Raw genomic sequence first — 12,120 nt, 5'->3', positions numbered from 1 at the left:
GACAACATATCCCACTGTAAGAGCATACAGTGAGATATGTCCTAGCCTTCCATTTCCAGGACTCTGCCCAAGGGTACCTGAGGGTGCAGCCACACGTTCAGTTTTTCAAATGTAGTTTTCGAGCCAAAAGCAGGTGTGGAATATAATGGGTTGAGGCAACTAATTGAAATGTGCTGCTCCTCCTCCTACTTTTACTCCATTTCAAGTTTGGGCATCAAAAACTGCATCTGAAAAACTGAACGTGTGGTCACACCCTGAGGGCGCCCTCCCACGTGGCATTTTTCTTGCGTTTTTAAGACAAAAGTGGGAGTGTGGTCTATCTGAAATGCATCCGTTTCATTGCAAACGCTTATGTGCTTTGGTCAAACCCCCTCCCACTTTAGTTTTGGATGTGTTTAAAAACGCGAGAAGGACGCCACGTGGGAAGGCGCCCTGAGGGAGATCAATCAAAGGAGCAATGTAGAAGAAGTGGATCATTTCTCCAGATCAACCAACCACATTGTCAAACTTAGAAGCCATTTTTAAGATTGTATTGGTTCTATTGCACATGGCAATAATCAGGGCAGCAATTAAAGTAAAAGCGGCTTTCCAGGCAAATATTTTGATGGCCTCTATCTAATTGGAGCGGGGCTGACCCCAACAGCAAGCCAAAGGGAACCAACAACAAAGCAACAGGGTGAGCAGGATTGTAGTCAGTCAATGGCCGCACATACAATGCATGGAAGGGTCAGAGATACAAGAGAAGCTCTTAGGGTGATGCCACACATGGCGTTTTGAACCCGTTTTTGGTCCGTTTTTAAGCAGTCTGTCCAAAAACGCATAAGTTTGACCAGTTGCGTTTGACCAATTTTAATTAAGATAGTTGGTAAAACCTGTGTGTGGCATCACCCTTAGAGGGGAGTTGTCTCCATGAGATGGTCCTTTTAACATGTACAGTGTATATATGTATGTGCGTTATTTGTCTATTGGAACTTTTCTCATGCAATTGTAGACACTTGTTTTTAGAGTGACTTTGTCTTCATTGCAGCAAGAATGTAGTGATATTTAGTGCTTACTGGTGCAAATATAAAGCAAATGCTTTGAAGTACCGGTCCTTCTGCAGAATTACTCAGATTCCTCAGAGTTTTTTTGCATTTTTAGTTACCATATTTATAACCGGGTCCTCCTGCCTCTCACCTACGCCCTTTGTGCCTCTGCAGGTACCATGAAATTCTTGTTTACCCTGTCCTTGAAATGTTTGTCCATAAAACCCCGACCCTCAGGGATAGGGCTCCCTTTCTTTCATGCAGGTGACAAGACAATGAAAATTGTGTTCATGTTTATCTAAGCAAAGCGTGAAGACATTGTAAGGTCTGCACATATGATTTATTGCGGGGACAGCTGACGTTCTGGTGAATGCTTGTCAATTGTCCCTGCACATCCCATATAAACAAATGGCCTTAAATATATGGCAAGAAACAACCTTACTATTTTATTGTATACATGTCCAGCCCATTATGTGGAAGAAACTACGGTAATAATGTGAATATGTGTGTATGTATTGCAGGGGGGCGGAGGATAGCATCCTTGTGTTATACTAAAACTCACATATAATAAAGGCCAAGATCTCCAGACAGTTCTTGTTTTTATACCAGTTTTTAAAGTTTTCTCTGGAAAAACTGTTTAAGTTTACCTAATATTTCATCCTAGTGTAGGATTATGAAACACTTATCCTATTATTGTGCATGTGCCGTGGGTATAGCACCAGTGCAACGGAGCTGGATGTACTAGAGCATATACTAAAGACAGTCATCAGGTCACACCAAAATGAGTGGGTTTGGGTAGCTTTTCTCTTATGCCAATTGTCGCCTCTATAATAATTTCCTTTAGTGGTCCAATGATAACCACATAACATGTGTAAGGCTATGGTTAGGTTCACATTACGTCTTTTGTATACGTTCAGCATTTACCGCCGGAAAGCTCCTGGTATATTTTTAGCCTGCATCATATACAGTGGAAAACAAATTATGGAAAGATGCAGCAAGCTTAGTCTTTCCATTCTGCTCCCTCCTGCTAAGCAACATATACGATCAGCGGAGGCTGTTCGAGGCACAAAGGCACGGATGCAATGATTTACATCTCTCCACTGGCATTTACTGACTATATGCTCAGGGAGGTCCAGAGTAATGTCTCTCTACATATAAAGACAGTGACATCACTGGGGGGGGGATACGTCGCAGATCAGCAGCAGGCCAATCGCTGGCTGCTACTACTGTTCACTCCTCCTCCTCTAGGTTTAGTTGGGGAGGGGAGGGGGGGCAAGGAGCATTATGACATATCCATCCAGCGTATCCTTACAACAGGGGGCAAAAATGTGATTTGAACCCAGCCTTAGGGTGATGTCACACATGGCATTTTTAGGCCGTTTTTAGTAAGTGCGTTTTCAGATCGTAAAAACCGCATGCGTTTTGTCCGGTTTTCTGAATTTGCGCAATTAAAAACTGACAAACGCATGCGTTTTCAAAACCGCATGCGTTTTCAAAAATCGGATGCATTTTTCAACCCATGCGTTTTTTATGATCTAAAAACGGCCTAAAAACTCCCTAAGGCCCTAAGGGTGCAGTCACGAATTCCATTTCTATTGCACTTTGAAACGCAATGCAACCGGGATGAGAGGGGCTTGTCCCCATCATATCTCCTGAAACTAATGTGATTGGTAACTAACCCCATGTGTTTTCCATGTAAACAATGCAAAACACGAGGTACTGTTACCGGGCCCATACATTTCAGTGCCATTTGGGCCAGCCACCTCCCATGCAGATTGTATTGCGTTTTGAAATGGAATTCAACCTGAACATGTGACTGTACCTTTAGTAAGTAATATGAGCTCATTTTCTCTGCTTTCCCTTTAAAGATGTTTACAATTTTAATCTGTTTCTGTGTTCTGTATGTACATCAGTTTATCCCGAATGCCCCTTGACAAAATAGAAACCACATAGAAGTGATTGGAGCGCGGTCATACATGTTCATGGGTGCTTCATTCACCTGGCACATATGGACAAAATCTTGCATAATCTATTAAAGGAATTGTCCCACCGAAGACACCGTGGATAGTGGCTAAGTGTCAGATAAAAGGGGGTCAGGCCTTTAGGACTTCTTGTGAACAGGACCCATATTTGTCCCTATGCGCCAGGTGAATGAAGCACCCACTATATAATGGATAGGCTCCAATCACTTTTATGTGGTTTCTGCGATAGGGATCTCCAGCATCTCTACACAAATGAATGAGGTTCCAGTCAAGCGCACACACTGGCACTTGAATCACAAAGTCCTGCATGGAAACTGCATCTGCCATCACGATGATATGGGTAGGGGTTGGAATGTGGGCAATCCTTGTCAATAATCACAACACAACAGAGTTAACCGATACATGAATTGACTGCTTTACCTGGAATACATGAGAACGTAGCATTGCTTCAGTGATCGCTGTATGGCCACTATTACAGGTCACCTCGGAACCTTATTTGCATCCTGCCCATTTCTGTCCTTCAAACAAGGTATGGCTTGCAGCAAGCCAAATATATACAAATGAGTTTATTTGCAAGGATTATCTATCTCTATTAAGAAGAAAGAATGCAGTGTGCGTTTGGCTTGGATTCACCGTCAGTATCTACCCTGAAATAAACCTTCCCGTGCCAAATACTTGGGATATTTCTCATCACACCAATCCTCCTCCTTGCATAACCTTAGTTTGGGAGCAGTAACTAGGACGAAGGAGAGAGGCCTCATGCTGTGCCTAGGAGGGCATTACTTGGACATTCACGCCGTCCTGTGGTCATACTTGGTATTACAATCACCAGTTGTGAAAGTTTAAAGGAATCTACCTCCTACCCAAGTGTTAAAATCTTCTGGCAGGATGTTGTAGAGAAATGCACTGGGATTTCAAAAACCAAGTTTTATGACTTCTGTCCATTATACCGTTAATGAGAAATTGACAATTTAATATATATGCGAATGAGGCAGTTGGTGCACTCGGGCGTGTCCTTAGCACCCAGAGCTCTGCTATTCCTGCCTGGAATACATCTCTGTCGGATTAGTAGGAGATTGTCCTGCGAGAAGCATTGGGCAGCTCTGAATTACACAAGAACAGCAACGCTCTGAATGCTGGGGATGTGCCCCGGGTACACCAACTACCTTATCACAGTACATCTGTATATGCTCTTTGGACCATGTGTGAATTATACTCAAGACGCTGTGCTGTAATGAACCATGTGGCTTCTGCAACCTTTCATTTGATATGAATATAGGGTTAAGGAGATTTGTAAATCTCATTGTCAAGCCTACTGTAGAGTATTACGGTATTGTATTGTATTATAACCATGAGTAAATTATTTTGCCCCATTCATAACCACACAGGTCAGTGAGTACAACTCATGCAATGAAGGTATGCACTGCTTTTACTACATAGCTTGATAAAGCCAAAGGCGTGGAGGGGAAATATAATCCACGGCTGGCAAAGCAGCAACCATAATCCTGTTTGTATGGCCCAGCCTCACCTGCAGAACACGCTGGACTTGTTCTAGAACACTGGAGTAATACCGCCACCTGGTGCACATAGCTGTAGCATACACTCCTGTGACACGAGAAGGCGTTCACAGGAATAATAATTCTTTATTTATATAGTGCACACAGATTATGCAGCGCTGCACAGAGCTTGTCACATCAGTCCCTGTCCCCAATGGGACTCACAATCTAATCACCCTACCAGTATGTTTTGGAGTGTGGGAGGAAACCAGAGGGCCCAGCTGAAACACACGCAAACACAGAGAGAACATACAGACTGTTTTGCAGATGTTGACCTGGGTGGGACTTGAACCCAAAAGTGCAGCATCTGCTTTTCTATACTTGAATACCACTCAGCAGTGCCCATCTGGTTTGCTCATCAAAGTACGGTAGCAGCCTCTGGGAATCTATCTACCACTTCAAAGGGAGGTTCATATTGATTTACTACATGTGGTTCTATGAAATATCATAATACAGGGGTTGTCCACAAATTTTAAGGCGATCAATATTTGGTGAGCGAGGGACATGTAGAGATCGATGCTCTGGGTAGTAGCAATTCACCATTCGCTTCAATAGATGCCATGGCTGTGGTTGCGGCTGTAGGCCACTACACAAATTCATCTGCGTCTAGGTCCAAGCTCACGCTAGCTAGAAAAGGCGATGGTGTGGGGGGCACCTGATAAGATATTGATGCCCCCAGCCTGGAAACAGCCATTGGAGTGGAAGAACGGTAAATACACTTTATTTTTGTTTGTCAACCCCCGTCCAGACCCACAGGGAGAATCCATGTAAAATGTATGCGTATTTGGGTATTTCATTGTCGATATGACACAGACCAATCTTCAAATTTAATTTGGTAACAACAAGTGTTGTCTGAACTGCAAAGTTCGTGTCTGTAACTTTGCAAGTCTGTGCCCCAAAACCGAACTTCACAAAGGTCCGACTCAACACAAGGGCTAATAACAGTGATCGGAGCTCATGGTGACATCCTGGGGGAGTGCCGATCCACCACACATTAAAGGGATTGGACCATCCATCACCAGGGGACAGTGAGTGAACCCCAAACATTGGCTGGTCCGCTCTGCCATTGAAATTGATGGCTACAGTTTATACATATCACATGTATGTTACACTTACTGGAAACCTCGCAGATGATCTCTTTATACAATAAGCTTAGCTACAGCTTTCCTGACTTGAACCGGATGTGGTCACAGTAAAGGAAGTTATAAGCAACAGTCGGATGCCCTCCACCATGATACAAAACGATACAGAACATCTACCACCAGGATGAATTGTAAAACCAGCACACTGACATACTGGTGTGTATGAGCCTGTCTCATACACACCAGGCTCCACAAAACCGGGCTCCATAGGTTTTAATGGAGCCCCACAGGGTCATTTGCATAATTTTAACATTTTGTTCTTAAAAACAAGGGCAAAAAAAGCTTAAATAAAAGTGCCAGAGAGGACAAACCAATATGTCAGTTTGCTTGGTTTACAATCCTTCACCCTGGTGGTAGATGTCCTTTAATACTGTCTCCTATGGGGACAGTTTTTTGCCCGGTTGCTCATGTTTTGATGCCAGACATCTCCCTCCACTGGATGGAAATAAACGTTATATGCTTCTGCTGTGTCCTTATCAATGGAATAGGAGTCATCAAGCTAATAAAGTAAGGGGGATCTGCAAACCCCCACACACTGATCTGGCTGCACAAGTGTCATAGATCCTTCCCGGTGCTCTCTGCAATGGGAGTTATAAAATATAAGGTGTGTGATATGACTTCCCTTAGGAGATCATTAATTCTTTAATGCCAAAAGTAGTAGCAGATCACCATAAGGTAAAAGAGAATGTGAATAAGAATGCAGCTGCAAGAGTTACAGTCACAGATTCACTAAATTTTTTCAAAAGATTTGGGTCAGAACCGGGAGGTCTTGGGATCCATGACCAACCATCAGGAGCTCTTTACAGTATACAGTACAGTATCCTGGCACCATGGCCCAGTGCTGACAAAATATCTGCAAAGACCAGGGCTTGCCGTGGCTCTCTGGTTCCTCCTGGTGGTGGAGAGAAAGAGCTGCAGTTCCCATAAAACATCCTGGAAACTTGTATTTACTTGTATAATGTATTTAGCAGTTTTCCCTGCACAGCACATATTCCTAATTCCCAGTTCTGTCCAAGTTGCTGGACATGGACCTAACGACTGTGACTCCATCTCCCCCCTCCAAAGACTTGTAGGTGCTCTTTGCTATCTCGGAGATTCTTTCTTCTTGGCAAGATAGAAATCAGTTAAAACTTCAGAAACAAACACTTTTAAAGGAAATCCATCAAAATAAACCAGGGACGCTCACTCATAGATCCAGACACTGTGACTTCTAAAATCAACTTATATTATACTAATAAGCCAGAGAGGCTCTGGGGGCATAATCGCGCCCCTGGATGCTGCAGATTTGTAGGCTGTTACACTGTTCACAAGCACTTCCTCCTCCCACAGTGTGCTGCACAGAGATTACATCAGGCAAAGGGCAGGGGTAGGAAGATGTGCTGAGGCAGCAGCGAGGGTGAAACGGTGTAGCAGTTTGTGAATCTACAGTACTCAGGGGCTCTGGTTATTCCCCCCAGAGTCTTTCAGGATCATTAGCATAATTGTAAATTTGCTTTTTCCTGAAATTTTGGTTTTACAATTTATTAAATAACTTTTATACATTTCAGATACGGTGGACAAAAATGGGGGAGAGGGGGTTGTTTTACCCAAAAAAAAGTGCAGAATAGATTTTAGATTTAAAATCCCCCCCCCCCCTCTTTTAATGTGTTCCTCCTTTATTACTAGGGGGCAGCTTTAGCTCTTAGGGTATACGCACACATTGCTGACTATCTATGGCTTTGCAGTACATTGTTGTATATGGAATCAATGACTATCCCACACACAATGCTGGAAATTAAAATATGCAGCGTAAACGCCTTTCCGATTTTTCATCCCTTATTGCTGCGGATCGTGGTGCGAGAAGCATAGCTTATATAGTGGAATATTAGCCGAGTGGGACCTTTTCCGCACAAAAACTGCGCTACATATGATCAGCACTAACCCCAATATTGGAGTTATAGTATACAAACAAGCCAAACCCATAATAAAGACACTTCATGGAAGTAAAAAAAAAAAAATAAAATCATAATAAAATTATATTGAATGCTTCATCGTTCTCCTGACTTTAAAAAGTAAAAGACTTCTGTCCCAGTCCGTTTCCCCAAACTGGTGAATGAGCTCCGCGGTGCCATCTTTGGTCATGATCTTGGTTATTTCCTCTGCCATGTCCCCCCGGATGGATAGAGTATGGAAGTGATCAAAGTTTTGTTTGCCTAGCTTGCGTAGTCGGCGAGCCGCTGACCGATAACACTTCCATGGCTGAGGCTCAACCAGTAAATAGTCACACAATGTTTTCAGCAGATTCAGAAATTCTACTAATCCCTCGTCCCCGTGGTTTAAGTGGATCCACATGGTTATGGACATACAGAATCCAACGTGAAAGGAGGACTGGCCAAAGCGGTCCAAGAAACTGCCCAATGTGCCGCGTGATGAGGCGTCAGTGATGTCCAGTGTAGTAAATGTGATGGAATTAGGGCAGGGGTTTGCTGCCTGAGCTCTGGTGATCAGGTCACGGTCGATATCACAGCACAAGAAGTGGACATTTCTCAGGGCGTCCGGACATAACCCTGGCTGCAGGAGATGGTTATACAGAGCAACGCTCAATTCCTGCAAAACACAAAAAAGTGGTAAGAAAACTATGGCGTCTCTAAGTGACTTTCTGGTAGTACTTGCTATACACAGTGAAGCCAACAAGGGCGCAAAGAAGCAACACCTTATACACCTCACGCATAGCTCTCACTCCAAAGAAGCTATGATTACACGGCTACAGCAGGGTCTGTAAAAAGACGCATTGCTTTAATCCCACCAGGGTGAAGCCAGAAAGACAGCAGCGTTGTCCCCGACACGTTACAGCCAGGAAAGCGTCTGTGACAGAAATAAAGTCTTCCCTTTCAACATGGTGCCTTATAGTTCAGGAAATGGTGACATCTCGATCATTGGGAAGGATTCATCAGTGCTTGTAGAGCAGTTCTCTAGTGTACAAGACTATTTCGCCAGGTTGGAAGTGAAGGGAGAGGTGTGAATGGGGCCGGTCACGGTGTGGGTTGCATGCCCTGCGCACTAGGCAGGTGGTTGGAGCATATCACACACCGGCACATGATAATTCCCACTCCTGTGTAGGTGACTTAAACATTGGCCTTAAAAATCGTGTGGACCTATAGCATGTAGCCGTTGGGATCCGCACTGATTCAGTGGTCACTTGTTTTACCACATTTATTAGCGGTTTAGACCATTTTTAGGCAATTTTTTCTGACCCATTCAGTATCAGACACAGTGAGAAACATGGCGCTACTCTGCACTGGTGTAATGTGAATTGATGAATTTTTTGGCCAAAAACTGCCACCTTCCCCCATTTTTAGACTTATGGGTAGGGTCTCACGTGGTGCGCATGTTGCGTTTGCAAAGGCAAGTGCCTGGGGACAGGTCTTGGTCCGATCGAGTTTTCATGGAAACACATGCAACCAGTAGCCAGCACCCGGTGTCTCGCTTGGTTTCAATGCAAGACAGCGGGTGGCGATTGCCGATTGCATGCGTTTCCATGGAAACTATGCAATCAGACGAAGGCCCGACCCTGGGTGCTAGCGTTTATAAATGTAACACAAGCACCACGTGTGACCACACCTTAAATAGGACCTTCACCTATAAAGAAAAGAGGCAGTAGGTGCTTTAGTAAGCAGCTACTAACGGTACAACAGATGCAGCAGTGTTACACTGATAGCATTATCAGAACCCTCCGATAACGCTAGCAGACACTGCCGCGCTGTACACTAGAAATGCAGGACCGCACTCAAAGCGGTCCTGTGTATTCATGAGGGGGCGGGGCTAGAGTGCATAAAGCTTGGCAGTCACCGCTGACCTATGGAGCGGGAGGGGCGGTACATGGCAGAAGCAGAGCCTCGGACCACCCTCATATATACGCAGGACCACCTTGAGCATGGTCCAGCATTTCTATTGTACAGCGCAGCAGTGTCTGCTAGCGTTATCGGAGGGTTCCGATAAAGCAAAGAAGTGTAACGCTGCTGCATCTGTTGTAGCACTAGGAGCTGCTTACTTTAGTAATCAGCTCCTAGTTCCTTTTATATGGGTGACAGGTCCTCTTTAAGTCAACCTCTATAAACATGACCATCATGTTCTCCATGCAGTTCAAGACACGGGTGACAGGACCTCTCCCTGTCTATGAGAAAGCAACAAATTTGAACTGGCCTACTGGGTCATCAGACCCAGGGGTGCACCATCCATGAAGTGAATTGAGCCTGTTGCCTCAGGCAGCTACTATAAAGAAGGGTCTGACACCTAAAAATAGTGTCTCTTTACTACTGATGTCACCATGGATGTGAGAAAGGTGCACGGAGAACCCACTTTTCTGTGATGGTGCCAGAGTTTTTGAGAAAAGAAGCATCTGACGTGCACCCGGTAACATATTTCCTGAGGCCACGTCCTCTATAGCGAAGGCACATCCAAGGACCCCACTGTGACATCACACCATCTAAGCTGATGACATCACACCATCTAAGCTGATGACATCACACATGTTTCATGTGAATGCTGATAATGCAGGATGGAAGACCAAAAAATCTGAGAAATAAGTCCTAAAGTAGAGGAACACACATGGAATACATATTTCTATGTAGTCTGACTCTTCAATCACCTGTAACACACGCTTGTTGGTATAGAGCAGCCCCGGGCCCCTACACATCCCCACGTGTCAGCTGCCCTCCCGCCACTCACCCCTGTGTTACACCCCACATCCAGCGCCAGCAGCGTCTCCCTCACACCCCCATGTCTCCGCAGGAGCTCCAGCAGCAGGCCCGGGGGTAAGAGGCTTAGGCGGGTCTCGGGCGGGTGGAAGCTGTAATAATTGGGGAAGTTTCCATACTGCGCGGCTCCCGGCTCTTGCCGCTGATCGTCCCCGGAATTATCCATCTTTGCCGAACACAGCTCCGCGCCGCACTGTCTACTTCCGGTCCCCGGCCATCTTGCTACTCCCAACACGTGAATTATGAGCTAGCTGCCATGTTTCTACACCACCAAGGCTTCCCTTGATTACTTTTTACAAGTTTAACTTTCATTTAAAATTTGAGATCCCAGCCTATTTTAGGACCCAATAATTTTTTAAAAGAGGTTTATCCTTTGCTATAATTGTTTTATTTTGTACATTATTTATAATGCAGTGAAAATAACAACTTTATTTTTTTCTAGGAGTGAGCGTTAAAGGAAACCTACCACTTTATAACGGTAGTCACCGAGCTCTCGGGCACACTCGCCCCGGCGCAAATTCCCATGCGAAGCCGGCCGTACAAAGTTGCGCAGGTGCGAGTGTGCCGGCAATTCCTAATCAGGCACACGAGCGGTCGTGCGCATGGTAGCCAAGCCGTATCATTGTGCGCCGAAGCGTGCTAAGAATGTAAAGTATAAACAGTTTAATAAAGGAATCGGCGGTTTCTGGATTTAATGAAGATATGCTCCGGCACCAGCTCACCCTGAGCTGGTGCGAGGTATTTGAGGGTTAGAACTGCCATTATAAAGTGGTAGGTTTCCTTTAATGGGGGCAATACCCACAGCTTCCAACTTGCAGGGTTCAAAAGTGCTGAGCAAAAGAATTTTGTGCTGCAAGACACACCCATTGCCCTGCCCCTTTTTGCCTTCCCTCAATATTTCCACACTTGTGATGGGAATTCCGGCTCTGATGGCTCCTGAACAGCTCCCAATTAAATATATGAGGGTGATGTCAGACGTGCCATTTTGTCTGCGTTTGCGAACGCAGACCAAACCGCACCCACCGGGGCGGGCCGTGGCCCGATCGCATCAGCGTTTCTATGGAAACGTCTGCGATCGGGAACGAGCCACCGGTGTTTTGCATTAAATTAACGAAAACACCAGCGGCTCGCTCACGATCACAGGTGTTAGCATAGAAACGTTGATGCGATCGTGCCGCGGGCCGCCCCAGTGGGTGCGGCTTGGTCTGCGTTTGCATTTGCAAACGCAGACAAAACAGCACGTGTGCCACCACCCTAGGGAGCCTCAGTCCAGCCAGTCCCCCACTCTACACCACTTTTTTATCCGGTTGAAGAGGGCGTGGTGAGACAATCGGGGCGGGGTTAAGTGAACCATTGGCTCCCCGCATCAAGCTTTCATGCGACAGAAAATTGGGGGGCGGCCATCGGATGAGCCGCCATATTCGGACTGAGCACAGGATTTAACTTTCAAATTGTGTCACAAGACCAAGCAATTTCATACACCAGGAAGAAGAAGGTGAAATCTGTCTGACCTGAGCAGGGAAGTGACACATGCAGGATATCGGGCGAACGATCTTAGTGAATCGCGGCATTATCATAGGCCAATGCACTTTAGGTGAACTCAGTTGGACGGGTAAGTAAATCTCCCCTATTGTGATCCATCTAGTTCTGTGAGCTGACAATGTGCTTAGATTATCAGG

At 45.3% G+C, this 12,120-nt stretch overlaps 1 protein-coding gene across 1 annotated transcript; it reads right to left on the bottom strand.

Annotated features, from left to right (window-relative positions):
• Positions 1-4,598: 4,598 nt before the first annotated feature.
• Positions 4,599-10,686, bottom strand: BCDIN3D (BCDIN3 domain containing RNA methyltransferase). Its single transcript, XM_072134573.1, has 2 exons — positions 10,413-10,686; positions 4,599-8,291 (listed from the first exon to the last, which is right to left on the bottom strand). The coding sequence occupies exons 1-2, from the start codon at positions 10,605-10,607 to the stop codon at positions 7,719-7,721; spliced, it is 768 nt and encodes a 255-aa protein (XP_071990674.1). The 5' UTR covers positions 10,608-10,686; the 3' UTR covers positions 4,599-7,718.
• Between the last annotated feature and the right edge of the window lie 1,434 nt (positions 10,687-12,120).

The sequence above is a fragment of the Engystomops pustulosus genome, chromosome 2 (genome assembly GCF_040894005.1).
Source record: "Engystomops pustulosus chromosome 2, aEngPut4.maternal, whole genome shotgun sequence".
Taxonomy (NCBI): domain Eukaryota; kingdom Metazoa; phylum Chordata; class Amphibia; order Anura; family Leptodactylidae; genus Engystomops; species Engystomops pustulosus.
Note: the sequence above shows the minus strand (reverse complement) of the source record. Positions and strands in the feature narration are given on the sequence as shown.

Excerpts from the sequence above, each read along its gene's own strand:
- BCDIN3D (XM_072134573.1), bottom strand. The coding sequence starts at position 10,607 with ATGGATAATTCCGGGGACGATCAGCGGCAAGAGCCGGGAGCCGCGCAG. Across the intron at positions 8,292-10,412 it reads ATGTGGGGTGTAACACAGGG|GAATTGAGCGTTGCTCTGTA; the intron begins GTGAGTGGCGGG and ends TGTGTTTTGCAG.